Source organism: Rhinolophus hipposideros, assembly GCF_964194185.1.
Source record: "Rhinolophus hipposideros genome assembly, chromosome: 3".
Taxonomy (NCBI): Eukaryota; Metazoa; Chordata; class Mammalia; order Chiroptera; family Rhinolophidae; genus Rhinolophus; species Rhinolophus hipposideros.
In genome coordinates, this window is record NC_138049.1 from 23,577,980 (window position 1) to 23,598,104 (window position 20,125).

Sequence of the window (20,125 nt, forward strand, 5' to 3'; positions counted from 1 at the left end):
TTAGGGCTCAAAAAAACAAAACAAAAAAAACCCCAGAAATGAAGGGGACAAGGAAATTTGAAAGATTATAAATTAATCTTTCACTAATCTTTGACCACAGTACATAAAGTCAGAAAGAAGTTTAATTACAACTCAGTTTTCATTTATAATGAAGAAGCACGTGATCAAATCTTTTCATTATGAAAAATGTTACAGGCCTACGGACCAAAGAAAACATTCGCAGAACAGGATTATCTATCTTTTCAATAGAATTCCCTATAACCAAAATAAAAATTTGGATTATTCATATGGAATCAACTTTGTTACACAGAATGCTTATTTTTTTTGCAAAGGGAATTTACACGTGACAAACCACCTTCAAACGGCATAAAAAGTTCATAGTTTTATTAGCTGCAGCAGTGACTTTGAAATGGTTACCTGAATAGTGATCAAAACCTCAGGTCTTCTCTACTGTCTTTTCTGTCAACAATTCCAAGCTCAAAGACCTTGAACCCCAGCAAAACAATAAAGTGACACACTGAAGAGACAATACAATGTTAGTTTCTGAAATTTTATTATTTTTAATACATATATTTCACAAACAGAAACCTTCTAATACCACACAATTCCATAACCAAATGTTTCAATTTTATCAACATTCTTTAACTATTTACACTGTCTTCCCTCAACAAAAGTGCAATCCAAGACATCTTGACAAGAAATCTTTACTGACAAGAATATATTTTTGAGCTGGTTTTAAAGATGCCCATCCATTACAGTTTCTTCCAATTACCTGGAATAATAATAAAGTCAACAGGACATGGAGATGAGCTGAGTTAGGCAGCATCCGATCACAGGAACCAAAACACTGAACAAGAGCACTTTCTCCATACAGCGTCCCGAACCTCCAACTAAAATTACTCAACAGCTGCTACCATGAGAATAAAGAGAAAAGCAAACTGGAGTTACTGACCTGGGCACAGAACAAAAGACTGTATGTTAAGTATTGGTCTTACAGGACAAAAGGAAAGATTTCAGCAAGTTAGTTTTGTTGGTCTAATAAGTAATGTATCAGTATATCTGTTAGTTTTAGAGTTTAAACACCTAATAATGATCTTTCCTGGTAAGTTAACTTCCCTCAGATATGAAAACACTTTTTACTCTGAAAATGAACTTTTTTTTACAAAAACAGTAAAATAAATACTTTGGGGAAAGCTCTTTATTAATTACAATGGGATAACTGACCCTGCAGCCCAATTTCATGGCCAATGTCTTTTAAGGTATAAACCCAGTATATCAACTGCTTCAGATGAAACCAGAAGAAAGTGGAGAACTAAGCTGGCCTGAAGAAAATATGATGAGACCATCAGAAAGTCTTCCCACTAAACTAAAGTAAATAATTTTATTTGTTCAAGATATATAATTCTTAACAATAAATGATTAAAAAGTTAAGGTAGATGAAAAATTGTTTTGAAATTATAAGTCACTTATGAGTGGTTCGTATTACTGAACACTATTCATCAGAAAAACAGAAAATGGATCTCTTGGGTGACTAGTATCATCTAATATCCAAACCACAAAAAAAAAATCATCTTTTTTGACATATTCCAATTTCCATCAAGGTACTCAGAGCAAAGTACTTTGAGAAAGCATAGGGAAACATTAAGGTCAGCAGATTTCCAAAATAAGATTTATTCTTTACATTATTGGATATTCAATTAGATTTTATTCTCAAATCAACCAGATTTTCCATTTTAGACACAAATGCAATGCTTTGAAGGCAAAAGATATTCTCAGATGTGATACCTATGCCTCTTCTTTTACAAAATTGCAGTATCCACAGAATTCCTAACTTCATCATCAAAATAAAAGCCAACAGCCAATTTTACCTAATTACAGTGACACCTCCTCATGCTTATTTTTTAGGAATAGAAAACAATATAAAGAGAAAATACTGAATGCATCAGGCACTATCCTCACAGCAGTTTTAGACTGAGGAGCTTGCTGGATGTGATCTATATGTAAACTTTAAGCTTCAGAACAACAATGTAAGCAGGTTTCTTTACAAAAATTTAGGTGGGTTAAAGAACAGCATTACAAATATTTTACTACTCATTTTAAATTCCAAAGTAAAATCCAAACGGTACCCTGAAGACAAGAGAAACTTTTGTACTTGGGTACATGAGAGAATCAATAGGGAACAGTTAACTCATAATTACAGCTTTGCATATTAAAGATAAATTTGCACGGGTTATGTCCTATAGACCTCTTTAAGTTGCATCAAATACTGTCACACCAATAACGATTTTCTGCTTCTTACTGGCATTGAGCATTTCCTTTCACTGTGAAATATTTTTCAGATCATCAAACAGCAAATTAGATATGGTAAACCAAATTACAATCATCTAAACTGAAAGATGAAGAACATTAACATATTGGTTCTTTAAGGCTGTGCTGTTTCAAACAAAACATCAAATATTTCATGTAGTAGAACTGAAGCTCACTTGCAATAATACCTAAACACTTCTGAGAAGAAAAATTAACTGTTTTTCTGAGGGGGAAAAAATGGTATAAACCAAGTGAGTAACATAAAATGCTCACAGAACCCCAAATTTGGCTACTCATAAAATGAGTGTATTTTCAGCATTCTTTTAGCATATATGCATGTCATATTTGACATTATCAAATTCATTTTTGAGAAATCATAGTCCAGTTCTATAATGGTACAGGGCATATGTCTATTTAAATCACCAAGGTCTAAAGAACCGCAAGATGTATTTTGCTCTAACAAATTAAGTATATAAATGATCTTTTTTCACCAAAGACAAGGTATCATGGAGAACTTCAGAATGATCTATTTTCAAACATATTGTTGTACATTACGATCAGTGATACTCCAAAATGAAACACACTTTAAACAGAAATATTACAATTACTCTTTTTCTCATAACCTCACAAATAATTTTTTGCCTTTTCTTCCTAGGGTCAAACCTTTGATTTTAGAAACTCAGCTTTAAATGGGTAAGACATCGCTGTAAGCAATTCTGTGGAAGATAAGTGTGGCACTGACTGGTTCTCAAACTCACCAGTTAGGTCTGCGGCTAAGATTTACCTGTGAGAAGGATCTGACATCAAATGGCACTTCAACAGTGAATGCAAGCTCTATAAATTGGTGCCGCCAAATCATGTTACTCCTGGATTCTTGTTAAGAGCCATGTGACCAACTTCAAATCACCATTTTCTGCCTTTTGGCCTCTTGCATCAGCGTGTGTCATTTCCAGATTCTCGGTTAGCATATTCTCTGTTACAGGTCTGCTTACTTGCAAATATCCGCAATACCAATGGCTTTTATATGTCTTATAAGTGGGATGTTATGTTCAGTATGAAAACTGACTTAAATTACAACAGTGATGGAAAGAGCACTCGTGTTCACTTTCACGTAATCTGTCAGTGAGGGTAAACTGCAGGGCAGTGAGCCTGTACAACGCTAAACCAAGACAGACTGAAACCCTCGTGGCTCTGCAGGCACAGACTTACATTCACTGGTCACATGTTCTTCCCGAGGCCCAAAGCAGATCTAAAAGTGGGTCTTTAGACGGCTAACATTTTATTATAGTAAGAGTTTCTTCCCAACTCCTAGTTTAGAACCGCATGATCCCTTTCCTCCATTCACCCCATCCTCCCCAGCACCCTCAAAACTTCACGGGAGGCTCTGAGTGACAGGGAGCCAATACCCCACACTCACAAGATTGCCCATTAGGGCTCAGGTCATGACCACAGACTAACATTCGGAGTCAAGAGAGGGCAAGGGGCAGCCCCCACTTTAGTGGCACACATACACAAAGGAACTCTCCTTTAAATTAGAAAAGAAATTACCATCACAGAATGTTTTCCTAGAAAAGATATGTAATAAAGTAATAATATCAATAAAATAGCTATTACCAAAGCAAAGCTTTCATCAATAAGCTTCGAGAACTTTGAAGGAGGAAAATGGCTTCACAAAATGGTAGTCCAGGTTCCCACAGTGTGGACACTGCTGGACGTTGCTGTACTCGGAGAAGTACTGCATCCCGATCCGCACGTCGATCACCGGCTTGCCGCAGTGCTTACAGTTCAGGCGGGCCTGGGGGGAAGCACAGGGGCCGTGAGCTCCGTACCTTCCACCCCCAACACTGCCAATCATCTGAACCCAAACGCGAGACAGCTGTGTCTGGGAAACGGATCCCGAATTGAGTAAAGTGTCGTTTTGATTACCAAAAACAGGGCAGGCAAAGCATAAGACAAGCCTAAGGTGTATGTTCAAATACTTATCATCAGTCTCAAAGATTAACAGCTAATTTCTCAGCCAATACGTAGCATCGCTACTGATTTCTCCCACCCGTGGGAAGAAACTATAAATCTGTACTGCCCTAAAGTTCTGCACTATAGTCCCCCTAACATTAGGACATGTGTTCCCCCTGGATTTTAAAGAGTGGCTGAAGCTGACTTCCCTCAACCCAAACCTGCATAAAACTTCTTTGAAGATTCTGAGTTTATTTAAAAAATTCATATACATTTCTCATTCTCCTTCTTACTATACTTGTGTTTTCTTTGATGTAAAAATAAAATTTCCCTAAAACACTCAAAACTAACAGCCTAGGGAGAAGTGCTATGTTTCTCCAGAGGCTTCTGGAACCCACTAGTGCAGTATATCTTCATTCATACCCAGTCTTCTCTCTAATGGCATAATACTAAGGCTTTCACCAACAGGCCTTAAGTGAATAACCAGAAACAATAAACACAACAGACTCTCAATTTAGATTCATTCTATAAACATAACATAAAACAATAACCTCATTTTGTCTTCAAAACACTACTGTGAGGTAAGTAGTAGTATGTGAATTTTTAGATTATGAAACAGAAGCATGTAGTGATAAAGTAACATGCCCAAGACCACAGAGTTAGGAGGTAGAAAGGCTGAGGTTCGAACCAAAGTGGAGCCCACGCTCCTAGCCGTTATATGTACTACGTTTTGTAACCTGAGATAACCTCCCTTTTAACTCACTAATCTCTCTGAACAACATTAAAAGTGAGAATCCAAGCAAACCTTTCTCTTTAACCACTCTCTTTAACTTGTTATTCTTTTCTAATAACAAATTATTGCTTATTTTTGGCTCAAAGTTGTATTGGAAGACTTTCTTTGATTTCTTAGTCATGTCCAACACTTGTCACAGGGAATATAGTTAAGCCAAACAGTAATCAAACATGTTTTCCATTTCAGTAGGGGGCCAGAAAATAAAGGTCTGGGCTTACACAGTTTTAAGGAAGACAGACACTGAGTACCAGTAGGCTGGGTGTGGCTGGATGCCCTTCTGCTTTTCTCCCTAAAGGTAAGGAAATAAAGCCATTGTTTTCAGTGGTGTAGTAGAAAGAACACGGGTCTGGGAGTTTATACGTTTCATAGGTTTTAGTAGTGGCTGTAACAAACTTGTGAAAAACATTCTACTTTTTAGGCCTCCACTGCATGTGGAAAAGGAGGAGGCTAGACCAGACCTTCCAGGTTCTTTCTAAAACTAATAGTGTATGCATCACAGGCCAAAACATTCTTTTCCTTCCTTGCTTCTCGAAAAGATAACCCTCTCAGGTGTACGTGTGAGGACGTAGGAGCCACTTCCTTTTGTTTCTCTAACCTCAAGAAGTGGCATTAAGGCACAGTATTATAAAATGCTACAATGAAAAAGACTGTGGCTAACTTTTAAAATGGCAATGTGTGCCATGCATTAGAATAGTGTAAAAGTAGTCAGCCCTATCTAGAATCAAATGGCAGGCCACAGAGGGCCATTTAGGTCTCTCCCAATCATATTTCTCTTCTAAGATCAGTAGCATAGACAAAGTATAGCTAAAATCTCAACTCTGCCAACCTTTTAATTTATATTCTGAATAAACTGCTAATAGTAAGGCTATTCTCCTTACAAAAATCAAACCATAATGCTAAAGATACAAAACTATGTAGTAATCTAATAAAGTGTTTCTTGGGCACTTACATAGAAAGTCAGGGTTGGCCACTGAAGAGCAAAGGAAATATTGCTCCTACCCGTGAAGATCAAGAACTTACAAAACAAGGGCTTGCTTTTTCCAGCACTTGGAAATAAACCAAGGCATTTCCAAGATTTTGTCTTGTCTCCTGTGGACAAGACAGTTCCCTATGGACTTGTTTTCACATGTTCATACTTCCCTCTTTTCCTGATGATGGCTAAATTTCAGATGTTCTCTTAGCAGTGTGAAACGTCTCCTCTTAGCAGTCTTTTAAGGAGTACAAATCTTTCAGGGCAACCTCAAACACCTGACAAGACAGGTGCTTCCTGGGTAATTGTAACGTCCCACAAAAAGAAAATCCTGTCTATTAAAGTGAAACGTCAGAGGGTAAGGGGGTTGGGACGTGGGAGATGAGGGTAAGGGGGATCAAATATATGGTGATGGAAGAACTGACTCTGGGTGGTGAACACACAATGGGATTTATAGATGATGTAATACAGAATTGTACACCTGAAATCTGTGTAATTTTACTAACAATTGTCACCCCAATAAATTTTTTAAAAAGTGAGACATTCTACTTCCTTTTTAAAAATAACTTTTTCTTACTAGAAACTTAGGATATGCTAATCATACAAAACATCAGAAAATAGAAGCAAGCAAAAAGAAAACTAAAGAAACAACCTAGCATCCCAACACCCAGAAACCGCCCGATAATTCATTAGCAGGTCCCCATGCGTGTTCACTTTTTACAAATGGAAGCGTTCTATTATCCCATTTATAATCTTTTTTAACTTCAAATACTGAATATACTCCCCACACAATCATGCATTTTTCTACAACATCCCTTTTCCTGACTGCACAGTAGTAGTCCAGTACTGGCTGCACCACTCATTGCCGGACTTTGGGGGGTTCCACGACTGCTCAGTACTGAAGCCCCTGCACCACGCCCGCCCTCCGCCTCCCCCAGGAGAACTGCAGGGCTGCTTTGAGCTCCTGCGCGTTCACGTGGGGACGGCTGGCGCTGTGGGGTCCATACCAACCTGACAGCACGGAGAGGCGGCCAGGATGTCGTAGGTGTACATGGTGCCCAGCTGGTGCCAGCTGCCGTCCCACCGCGACTTGCACTTGATGCAGATGATCTTGTGAACGCCTTCCAGGCAGTCCACACACACCGCGTACAGGTGCATGAGTCTCCCTGCACACAGAAGACACAGTGCTGAGCGTGGCCATCAAGGAAACCACCTTTTGTCCACAAAGGGGATTAAAAATGGGCTCACTATCAATTATAGGCAAACATGTTATCATTTGGATGAATATAAAAAGCAAAAGAGACGGCATTTATCATATACCCGCAAGTTGTCCTTTTAGAGTAATGATTACTCCTATTGTCAATGGAACATGTACTTTAAGTTCAATCTTAAGTGCCTGCTTCAATGCACTTTTCCAAAAAGTGCTGCCAGGTTTACAACACGGACATCCAAACTCAAATGACCAAGGCACAGATGCTCAAAACCAGCCCTGCCCATGTAGGCTTCCCTGCTCGGAAGCCTGCACGTGGCATAGAGACGGAACTAGCAACACTGGTCTGTGGTCATGAGCTCTTGTCCAGGGACAGGTCCCATCACAAAGTCGAAAGTCTGCCCTGGTACTGGGAGCGCAGAACTGTACCACAGCCCAAATTACTATGTTAACTGTCCTTGTCTCCAACCGCTCAACCATCACATCTAACTTAGGAACCAGAATTACATCCTACTTGTAAGTGCTTTTTTAAAAGGAGTTCAATGTCTTGTTATTTACTGGGCTTTAAAAGTCACATCCCCATTCCTCCATTATTTATCAACAGCTAAGGCTTGTAAAGGAAAGAGGCCACCCAGTTTCTATAGAAGGGGGAAAGTCAGAATGTGCAGGATCTGCCTGGGCGGTGTGTGACAGCAACATCGCTGCTTTCCATGTGGGGTCAGGAAGCTCCACGGCGCCCAAAACTACCATCAGGAGAACACACACTGCTCAGGGGCTTTCTACTCAGAACGAGCTGCTCTCGGCCGTCAGCCAGAGCCTGACTCTTCACCTGTTGTGCTAAGGCCCAGCCTGCTCCTGACACTGACTGCAGAGGGGTACACAGTGCTCAGCTATCTTTCACTGCGTTTGCTTACAAGACTCCCTCTTGAGGGCAGGAATATGCCTTCTTCATCCTTGTAGGCTCATGTCTACCCAGTATTTGAAATGTGGAAAGTACCCCATAATTGTCTGTTGGATGAATGAAGGGGCATGTTAATAGCCAAAGACAATATAACCTTGAGCACCTATATGTCGAAAATGGGAAGGGTGACAAGAGCTTCTTGCAATACGGCCCACCTCTGCTCTCGGGCACTGAATATAAAAAGGGTTCACATGCCATCCCCACTCAGAGTGGCTGGGGGCATTTTAGGACGTGCTTCATTTCTAGTCTGCGCCCTAGACGTACTCACTGCAATTCTCAAATATTCAGACACCATGGAAGTGCCAGGAAGGGAGGGGGCAGGGACAGACAGAGGTCAGGTGTTGGTAGCAGTGACCTGGAACACTTCCTGAGTTCTTACCGGGGTCTGGCCTGCGCTGTGCTGCAAAGCTACGTGAATCGTTTCACTTAACCCCACAGCAACACTACAGAGCAGGCATTATTGTCAGCCCACTTCAGATAGCAGGAACTGAAGTTTAGAGACTTTGAGTAGCTTGCCCAGGTTCACAAAGACATTAAGTATAAAAGACTAGGCTTAAATTCCTATCTGTCAAACTCATGGGAATGCCTGGGCTGAGTCTCTAGATTTGTTTCAGTTACTATTACACATTGTCCTAAATACAGAGAATTTTAAATTTCTAAACTTTAGGGTTGTGAGTTCAAACAAAAAGGAGATTCCCGAGAGAACAGTCACCTGTGGTTCTAAGTGGGAAACAAGCATAATTAGCTCAGTCTTACTAAATTATTAAAATCAAACAAAAACATCTTATCAGAGGAAAAGTCAGAGAGCAGAAGCTGGAACTGGAGACCAGGAGGGCAGTGAAGGGCAAGGGGCATGGTAAGGGAGTGACAACCCGCATGGGCCAGCACTGGAAATAACAAGTTATTTCAGCAGTATATAATCAACTGCAGCCTGGAATCCTGTGGCCTGGAACGGGGCCTTTCTGTTGGGGTTGAAAACACTTTAAGGAATCCGCGGCTGGGGCTGTGTGATGGTAGAAATGATTCACATATACCAGCTTGCTATCAAAAAGAATGCATGGACTTCTCGGAGATGTGGCAATAAAAACACTGCACACGTCAAGGCCCCACCTGTGGCACTGACTTGTCTGGTACTGATAAGACACCCTGAGCTTCAGATTGTATCGTCAACACAGTTTTCAAGACCTACACCTCCATTATCTATTTGTGGATGCATATGCTCTTAGGTGTGTACACACACACACACACACACACACACACACACGTTCTCAGGCCCAATTTTCACCTTCCTCCATCCACTCACTCCCTGATGCGTACCCTCAAGCTTGGGTCTTCGGCTCTGTCATATACTCTTCTTTCTCTTTTCTCCCCATTCAAGAGCTCTTCCGCTCTGAAGATGTTTGAGCACCATTATAAGCTCCCCAATTCATCCCAAATGTTTATTAGTAGTAGTGCTCGCTAGACATCTCCACACAAAGCCCCCACACCTTTTCAAGCCCAATATATACGCCAGTGCCCTCGTCTTTCCCCCAAGACCAGGTCCCTTTCCCAACATTCTCCACTCCGGTCTGTGACAGCATCGTTGTACCTGATCTAGAACCAAAGTGAGCCAACGAGGACACATCTTCATCCTCTACAGTCACACGTTGTCCCTGAAGGAATTTCTCCTTTAAAATAATCTCTTGCAGGTAGTCCCACTATCAGCACCCAGCTGTTTCTGATCTCCTTCCATCTACATCAGAGATATGAGTTCCAACTTTCTGCATCTAAGTTCCATCCCATTCAAACGACTTTTCCTCCAAGCAATCGTCTGCTTTAAAAGAACATTTTTTTAACACTTCAATTCATGAAGAACACGGCAACACTCTTTATTATGGCCTGAAAGAGCGTCCACAACCTGTTCTCCATCTGCCATACTTATTTTCCACTCTAGAACCTCTGCTCAACCAAACGGTTCTCTCCAGTTCTGTCTCCCGGGTTTTTTAAAAGCACTGTTCCTTTGCTCACATTGCTCCCTCTCCTTATCCACAAACACCTGGGGTGGCTAGAACCTCTGTTTATCAAAATCCAGCCTGCCTTTTGATATATGCCTTCATACTGCCTCTGGTTACCAGGGCCACAGTGGCCCCTTTCTCTTTGGGAATTACAGCATGCTTACTGCACACAATAGCCCGGTAATTGTAGTTCCACTGGTGGTACTAGGGCCTTAGGCCTAGTAGTTAGTTACATTTTTATAAAAAGCATCTTACATCCTATGACTGTAAGTCGATGAACAGCAAGGACTGACAGTCCCCAGAACATGTATGAAATTCATGTTTGGTTGGTTGATGAACGGATTCAATTAAAAGAATGTGTCTATCACGAATGGAAAAGAACAACACTACTCTCGTGTACCGTTTACCCTTGTACTCTCATTCATCTTCATAAAGAGTATCCCCAGCCTAAAAATGGTAAAGGTATTCCCACTTACTTTCCTCTAAAATTACCTCCAAAACAGTATAAAGAACAAGGAACAAAGCACAACCTCCATCTTCCATGAAACTATGCAGTACCTCAACCCTGGAACGGAATGTGAGGTCAGAAACTGGGTGAAAGGAATAGTGTTTTAGCTCGGAAATTGGACCACAAGTATGGAGAAGAGTGGGAATAGGTCTGAAAGGGAAATAGTGGGGTACACAAGTGACCATACATTACGTGCAACTTTGTCCATTAAGAAGCAGAGTCTATTTAATCATCCCCTGTATCTGGGCTAGTCTTACAACCTATTTTGAAGAACAGAATGTGATAGAAGTGATATTACTCAGTTTCAAGCTTAAGTTTCTAGTGAGACGCGGTAGCTCCACTGTCACCCTGCTGAGGACACCGTGTGAAAAGCCCGGGCTAGCCTGTTGGGAGATGAGAGGCCACAGAACAGGGACGAGCCATTCTAGCTGAGGCTCCAGAGGCATCTAGTCTACCAACTGCTAGGTTTGTGTGCGAAGCCATCCTGGCCAGACAATCCATACAATTGTAAGACATTATAAATCATCACTGTTTTATACCACTACGTTTTGGAGTGGTGTGCCTTATAACAAGGGCTAAAAGACATAGGGGATTAGAAAACTCTAGAAAATGAATGAGACCACTCCCTACTGAGAAAAAGACAAGAAATTGCATCCCTGAAACTAGGACACTATTAAAAAGAGCTCTTGGGAATTAGAAACATGAGAACAGAAAATCTTTAAACTCTGTAAAAATACTAGAATATAAAGTCAAGGAAATCTTCCAGAATGCAGAATGAAAGAGATGAACAACAGGACCAAAAACTATATAATAAAGGTAAATCAAAAGAAAATTTCCCCAAACTTAAAAAACGTAAGTTTACAAAGTCAAAAAGCCAAGAAAGCACCCTGCACATTGAATAAAAAAAAAGACCAACATCAGGGTGAAACTTCAGAATATAAGGGATAAAGAGAAAATTTTAAAACTCTTGGAGGAATGGAGCGATAAGGGGACAGGAATAAAAACAGTATTAGGTTTCTCAATACAGATACTGGAAGACAGGAGACAGTAACAAAATGCCTTCAAAATTCTAAGGAGAAAAGATTTATAACCTGGAAGACTATACCCAACCAACGAGCAATCAAGCAAGAAGATAGCATCAAAACATTATCAGACTTTCAAAGTCTTAAAACATCTCTTCCCATGCTCCTTTTTTCAGAAAGCTGCTAGGGTATGTTTCTTAAGAAATTGAGGGAATAAATCAAGAAAAAAGCAAATAGAGGATCTAGGAAACAGAAGACAAAAAATGGGAAAGAACTGAAGGAATTCCCAGAAGGACAGCTATGTAGTATAGCGGGTACTGAGTGCACCGGGACAGACAGGAGAAGGAAGATGCAAGTCTCCATGAGGGAAATTTCTAGAAGAAAAAATCCATAAAATGTCTGACAAATATGTGGAAATGTTTTTGAAAGGTGTGCTGTATCGCTGCTGGAGAGTGAGAATAATCAGCCAAAGATTCAAAAACGGCTAAGCAAACGAAAACGTGAATTATTAACTTCAATAAAAACAAAAGGTATCCTAGAATGTACTACACTCTATATAGGAAATATACCTATACTTGGCTCAACACTAAATACCAGGGTGCCAAAAAACAATGTGTACACATGACTTGTATTTATCTTTTGTTATCGATATATATTATTACAATTTTAATATAGTTTTTTTTCCTTTCTTAAAATGTGTATACATTTTTTTTGGCATCCTTTGCACTTACATTCTAAAAATAGTAAAAAAATAAAATTACGGATTATCCAAGAATTGTGATATATTACCCTGAGAGAAAGAGGAAGACATAAGAGCTCATAGTCATCAACCTTAAAATTTTGTCAATAGGTAATATCTAAAATTGGAGAATAAAGATAACAGTTTTAAAATTATGATAGTTAAAACCTGAAGAATCAGTTAAGATTTTAAAGTGTTTGTCTCTGGGAACTGAGACAGCAGGAGTTGATGGGAAGAAGATAGGTGGGATATATCATTTTTACTACAGGCTTTTTTAGACACTTGTAAACATATTTATTATATGACATGTATCCCATCTTTATAAAAATGCCATAGTTTTACATGAATTGACAGATTTCTCTTATACTGACCAATCCTGTCATTCACCTTATGGCCGAAATGTCACCAATTCCTTGTATGTCATCCCCAGCGCTAATAAGCTCCCAACTCTCACCCCCAGGGGAATGTCTGAGCTTTCTATAATACCCATTTTCCATTTGCTGCTATCAAGAAAGTCTCATCTTTCATAAAGGTCAAGATTAATTTTATCAAATATATGGTGATGGAAGGAGAACTGACTCTGGGTGGTGAACACACAATGGGATTTATAGACGATGTAATACAGAATTGTACACCTGAAATCTATGTAAATTTACTAACAATTGTCACCCCAATAAAATTAATTAAAAAAAAAAAAAGATTAATTCAACTAATCTAAAAACACTTGGCCCTCTGTGACCCGTCCTTTCCCTCACTCTGTATGTTTCCAAGAATCAAAGAGAATACACATCTTCCTGGGCTCATTAACAAAGGTTTCAAAGGTAACTATTTGGCAGTGCAGTTCTTCTCTAAATTTCCTCCCAATTATGAGAAATAATACACCAGGAATCCGCTCTTCAAATTACAGTACAACAAAAACATCAAGTTACCCACCAGGGCAACTGTACTATTGGGACAGTGACATCAAAGCAAAACCAACCACCACCTCCACCACCTCACTAGACGAGCTGAAATATTCAGCTGTTACCCATCACCTGACTAGAACACAAAAGTACCATCAGTTACAATTAAGCCCGAACAGAGAAGTCCTGTCTTGTTCGCTGTCCAGCTTTTAATGAACAGAAAGCAGGCAAGGTGAATTAACACCTGTACCTTGAAGGTGACAAGGAACATCATACTCGATCTCATCATGTCTCGATGGGCTTAAGAACAGAGTTCCGTCCACCAGTGGGAACTGTTCGAACACCGGGAGTGCCCGGTGGCACAGGGCACAGTTTACAACATTTCTGTGGCTGGCACTGAGGGCTGCAAGAATGAACTTGCGCAGATCCTCGCCCTGGCCCATTTGGGCATCGTCTTCCATCCGCACGTGGAAAGTGTTCAGTTTATGCCTGGGGATGTGAGTGAGCAGCTCAGAGAGGTCCAGTCGCCGCAGGAACTGCACGGGCGCATCAAAGTGGCTGCCCCTGTGAACCGATAACCCAGCAGGGCTGTAGTCAAAGTGGGCGTTTCGGAACACGTGGCCCCCGGCCATGGCCTTTTTGTGAGGCTCAAGATGGATGGCGTTCTTTAAGAATTCCCCAAGGTATCTGGAGGAGCGGGGGCCGCTGAAGTGGGCAGGAGAGAGGATGGAGTAGCCGCTGGGCGGGGACTGGCCCGGGGAGCCACAGGGGGAGCGGGCTGCGTAGGCCCCGGCGCTGAGGGCTTTCTCCTGGGAGTTCTGCCTGTCCATGGAATGGCGGCGGGGGAGGTCGTGGTTCAGGCCTTTCTGGGGCTTGCTCGGGGGCCTGCACTTTTTTGCCTCCTCCCCCGCCTCGCCAGGGGGCCTCCCCGTGTTCTTCTCCGACCCGGACTTCTTCTTCTTCTCGTCCTGCATCCGCTTCACCTGGTACCAGTCTGTGTCCTTCTTTAGGTGGCCCTGGCCGCAGCGGCAGGAGCAGAAGCGGAAGGCCAGGTCGTAGCCCTTCTTGGTCCACATGTTCTGGCGGCACTGCTTCTCGTTCCAGCTGCGCGCGCGGCCGATGCAGTTAAACTGGGCCAGGATGCTGCTCTCCCACTCGTAGAAGCACTGCCGGTGCATCCAGCCGCTGTGCGGACAGTGCTCGTTGTTGCACAGCACCTTCTGATAGTCGTCCTTCTCCAGCTCAACCGGCCTCCCGAAGCTGCAGATCAGGGGCGTGGCGCAGGGGGCTTCTGGGGAGAAACACAAGGACAGCGAGTCAGCGGGCGGCACGTGGGACTCCAGCTGCCACCAAGTCAGAGATCAAAGCGAGCATCCTACATTAGCCCACTCGTGCCAAACATACTTTTCTGGGGCCGGGATCCCCACCACTGGGATAACACCAGACGTGATTAGAAAACATTTACCATTTTCTCTGGCATGGTGCTGTGCCAGGGGAATTTATTTTCTCATATTTGTTATCTGCTGGAAAATATACCAATAAGCTTCAGAAAGTCCAAATCCTTCACAGAGCAATCAGCTGTATGTCAGTACTTGCGACAGTGCAGCATAAGGTTTCCCAAGGCATGGCCGTAATGACAGGCAGTCCCAGGGTTGTCCTAAAAATGAATCACGCCAATGAACTAGGAAATAATATGATGAAGCCACTTAACCAACCAGTTCATGTGGCAGCTCCAAAATGGCCTTCAAAGCCCTTAACAGGGTTTAGGTTATTATCCTGAATGCCACAAAAAACAGACGAGAAAACAGACTGGCCCCTCCCCCATTCTCTTCTAGAATGGTCTGACACCTCATGACAAGGATGTTTGATCAAACGAATTACTGGTCTACACAGAATTACACTGCCAGGTCATGAAGGAAAAACAGAATTCTCCTAAAGCTAACAGGACAGAAAGGGAAAACACCAAGATTTTTCTACCCCATTTAACTACATGCCCCACAGGGCGTCCAAAAGGCCAAGCACGTTTCCAGAAAGGAGGAAAAACTTGGTGACACAAAGTAGAACCCATTTCTTAAGAAGTAAATAGGATTTATGGAGATTGGAACTCTACCGAATTCCCGTTACTTCAATGTCCATAACATTTTCAAAAGGCCCCTTTGTAGGATAAAGGAAAGTTCCATACGCCGTGCTCAGTTTAGACTTTACCTGTTATAGCTGAGAAGCTAAATGAGGACTAACCCACAGAGCCCCTCAGTCCAAGTTCCGCTTTAGAAATCTCACCCTGGGGGCAGTGTGGGACATGAGGCTGGAGGCAGGGAGGCCGGAGTGGGCTGTGGGGGCACCGCCGTAGTCCAGGTGAGAAATGACCAGTGCCTGGGCTACGGCAGCAGAGTAACATGGCTCCGTGTTGGGGGTGGTCAGGCGCCGTGGACAGCAAACATGGGAAGGGCAGGTTTGAGCAGAAGAGGACTCTGGTCTGGCCTTGTTTTTGGACCTGCTGAATTGGGAGTGCCTGTGTACCACTGAGGTGAAGAAAGATGTGATTGGAGCTCAAGAGGCTTGGAGCTGTGAATACAGATGTGGAGGAACATATCCAGATATGGAGGTTAAACCGCCCGAGTGATGAGCTGGGCCAAGAAGAACGTGAAGAGAGGAAAAGAATCCTGGGAAGCAACGTTAAAAGGCGGGAGAAGAAGAGTCCTCCACAGAGATTGGTAAGGAATGAACCGAGAATTCACTGGAAGACAAGTCAGGAGAGAATTCTATCAAGGCAGTCCAAAAAGTTGTAAGAATGGAGGGCTTGAAACATCCTGGCGGGCCAGGTGAGATCAGTGTTTCTCGGGACCTGCACTACTGACACTTGGGGCTGGGTAAGTCTGCTGGGGGAGCTGCCCTCTGCACTGCTGATGTTCAGCAGCAGCACTCCTGCTACATGCCAGCAGTGACACCCCTAATGTCTCTGCTCACTGCCAGACAGCCACTGCGGGCAAGGTCACCCCTGGGTGGGAACTACTCAGAACATACAGACTGAGAAGTCCTCACCAAAATGGGCAGTTAAGTCAGTCACTGACACCTCCGTAAGGACAGTTCCAGTGGGATGGCGGGGGACAGGTCACAGGCACATGGTAAGGAGTGGAGGTGAGGTGAAAAAGTAGAAGCAGTACACATGACCCTCCGGAAAACTCTTTCCAGAAGTACAACGGTAGAGGGGAGCCAACAGAATGGGCAAAGGCTGCAAAGGCTGAGTCCTGAGTATGTTCACCAACCGGAGGAATGAATGTCAAAAACCTGGGACAGCTTGAAGATGCAGGAGGGAACAAGCTAATCAGAAACCTTCACAACCTCACCTCTGACACAGAATTACAAACTCGACTTTCCAGCAAATGACAGCACAGCGATGGGACCCGTCAAGCCCACGACTGTATGTTACACTCATCCCCGTCAGTGTGGGATCCCAGGACCTCAGCAAGGCAGCCCTCACCAACTGGTGTAGCTGAGCACCTTTGATCACTACAGCCTCCTCATCTACCTCCTGGGAGGCCACAACCCTTAATCTTCATGTGTCCGAATCCCACTCTCCTGTTGGCGCAATCTAAAGCATGGACTCTGCAGCCACACTACCTGAGTTAGAATCCCAGCAGCACCACTGATGAGCTGTGTGCTCTTGGGCAAGTTACTTAACTTCTCTTTGAGTCAGTTTCCTGTGTAAGATGCAGGTAACAACTGAATGTACCTTAGATGGTTGTCACCTAAGAATGAAATCTACGGATACACAGGTGGCACCCAGCGCAGGACCTGGCACACAGTAAACTTCCCTCAAGGCCCAGTTTCCCCAGGGCTCTCCACCTTCCCTGTACCCTGACCCATTCCAGCACAGTCTGCTCTGACCCGGACTTGAATCCCCACTGTGGTCCCACCAGGTGACGACGCAGGAGAGGCTGGCTGCCTCTTACTCATCTTTGTGACCCTGGAATCACTGGGCCCTTGCAGACATCCGCTGCTGAATAAACTGGCATTAAAAAGACACTGGCACCCGAAATCCCCACATAACAAGCAGAGCAGACGGAAGAGAGAGAGCTATAACCCTAGAGAAAAAGACCTGACTGTACTGAAAAGAGGTAGAAGAGTGGTTTGAATACTGAGTAAATTAACTGCAGTCACCTGGTTGTGACCTTCAGTGTCCTTTAATATGTTAGTGACAAGTTCAGTTGCTTTTATCTTCAATCCTTCAAGGAATAGCCTTAAGGAAATGTCTCTGAAACGTGATGGCAGTAACCCAAGTGATATGACCCCAGCTCTAATGCAATTAAAGAATGGCCTAACTATACCTTTGCATTCCCAATATCCAAATTTCAAAAATTTAAATACTGAGATTGACTTGATATTTCTTTTAAAAGTATTTTCACGTTAAAGAAAGATAGACTAACAGGGAAGAAATCCTATTTATATATTTTCAAAAGAGCTGCAAGTGTACCACTTAACCAACACTGAGCATTTCCTGCCTTGGGAGCTGGGAAGACTGGCAAATGCCTGCTGAGCGCTCTCACAGAAGCTGGATCACAGAGGAGGCACTGGCTCCAGCTCCGTCCCTGTCACCTGGCCTGTAATCACAGCCATTCAACCTGCTTTCTACCCTCCAAGACTCAACAACCAAGAGCCCCCACCCCGACTTGCCAGCCTGCTTGTTTACATCTCAGCCACTTGGATGTGGCCTTGCGGTTAGGCCTCAAAAACACAAAGCCAAGGGCTTGTTTAACACCAAACAATATGCAACAGACTCCTGTCCCTGTTACCCCACGCCAGCCTGAGGGCGAGGCCCCAGGGAGACCGTGAGTAACAGGGTGAGCCTTGGCAACAGTCAGGACCTCTGACAAGGCTTCTGCATCTCACAGCCTGCTGAGGAAGCTGCAGTAGGCAACCTCTACACTCAGACATGATTTATTTCAAAGCTTGCTTCAAACATATCTCCCTGCCAGGTCCCCTCTCCCCACCCAATTCCCACTGATTACACTGGAAAGGCAGCTTTCTTAGAAATGAGAGGAGTTTGGGTACCAGTGCTGCAACTGACTAGCTTTGACATGGAGCAGTTTCCTCAGTTTCCTCACCTGCAAAGTGAGGATGAAAACACCTGCTCTCACTCACCTCAAATATATGTAGACGCACTTTGCAAACTGTAAAGTTAAAAAAAAACCCACCTTTTCTATGCTTCCACTACAATAACTTTATACGTGTGAATTCAGCTCCCCATCGAAATGCAGACTACTCTAATATACTTCCTACCTTTTCTACCTAAGGTTTTGGACACACAGCAGGTGTTTAAAAAGTAGGTAAATAAATGGATAATGCCGTGCCTCTTTTTCAATTTCCCAAGTCTTACAATTCACCAAGACACACAGGAAAAGATTTTGTAACTGTAAGAAACTGCACTGGTGGCATTCAAATTGACACCTGTAAGAAATTAGCAGTATTATAGAAACATATTTTACTGCTTCCTGAAAGCTGTGTCTAAATTTACAAAACCCCTAGCTCTCAACAACAGCTGTGCCACAAAGGTATAAATGGAATACAGATTGCTGTGACACCACTATACCTTTAACTGAAGAAAGGGGAGAAGGGAATCCCACATTCACCAAGAGCTTGTGTCATACATCCTTTGGGACATTCATCTGAGCTCTGAGAGCTGGACTAACAAGCAATATGGGCAAATGTTACTTTACGCTGAGTCAGTATTGTATTAAAGAATGTATGTAAGTTCTCCAGTGCCTGTTTTTATAGCTTCACCATCAAATATTCAGTACTCAGATTCTATTTCTTTCTGCCCAAGTGAAAATAATCAGGGCTCACCTCACTGGGCAACAATCTCAAACAGTTTCAATTCTGGACAACAGGATAACTAGTCTGAGGGCACCTGGGCAAAGACTGTCCCTCTCCCCAGGCTCCTCATCCTGTATCCCTCGCCCCCACTCAGGTCTCCATGATCTGCTACCCATTAAGAGGAAGGATCTGACAATAGTCATTTACACTGGCTGCCCAACAAACCCAAACCCCTTGACACACTAACAGGAGACCCTTAAACCAGGCATTGCCATCTTCAGCTTTGCACCTGTGAAATTAAATGTTTTCATTAAATGGTTGTAACCATCACAATCAGGAGGGGAGTTCTGCAGGGCAGAGTGGTGAGGGGGATCTGCTGAAGTCATATGAGGCTTTCTGGGCAAAACCTAAGGTAGGGACTTGGTCCTCTTCACCCTTGTAAACCCACTACGATGAAAATCGCACTAGTGTTCAACAAATGTCTAATTGAAGGACAGTATGGCCCAGTCAGATTCTGTACTCCCCAGAGAGTACATGGAGAGGGAAGACGGCGGCCTCCTGGGGAGCGCACCCTGCTGCCCAGCTCCACAGGAGCTCTCAGCAGATCTTCCAGACTCAGCTCGGGACTTCTCTCCCAGGGCAGAGCCTGGCCCTCCCTCACCGCCTTAAACTTACTACAATCTATGCCGCCATCCTCCTTCAGTATCCAGTTACCAAATGTAAATATTAGGGTTTCTGAACAACTATTTTATTATACAGATCTTTTCTACACAGTAATTCCCCTTACACAGAACACATCCCCTCATGCTGAGCAAGTTTCCTTCAGGGTAGGAGGCTTTACCAAAAAACTCCTCATCTCCAGCTTCCTGACAGGCCAGAGGTTGAGGACACAGACTTAGGAGCCAGCCAGCCTGGATTTGACTCTCAGCTCTGCAATTCATTAGTCTTTAGA

At 43.0% G+C, this 20,125-nt stretch overlaps 1 protein-coding gene across 1 annotated transcript in view; it reads right to left on the bottom strand.

Moving 5' to 3' along the window:
* Positions 1-537: 537 nt before the first annotated feature.
* Positions 538-20,125, bottom strand: part of HECA (hdc homolog, cell cycle regulator) — a 45,316-nt gene continuing 25,728 nt past the window's right edge. The window contains exons 2-4 of the mRNA XM_081044678.1: positions 13,610-14,650; positions 7,035-7,189; positions 538-4,102 (exon numbers count right to left, since the gene is read on the bottom strand). Of these exons, the coding sequence (XP_080900804.1) occupies positions 3,938-4,102; positions 7,035-7,189; positions 13,610-14,650 (1,361 nt within the window). The 3' untranslated portion in view covers positions 538-3,937. The remainder of the gene's footprint in view (positions 4,103-7,034; positions 7,190-13,609; positions 14,651-20,125) is intronic.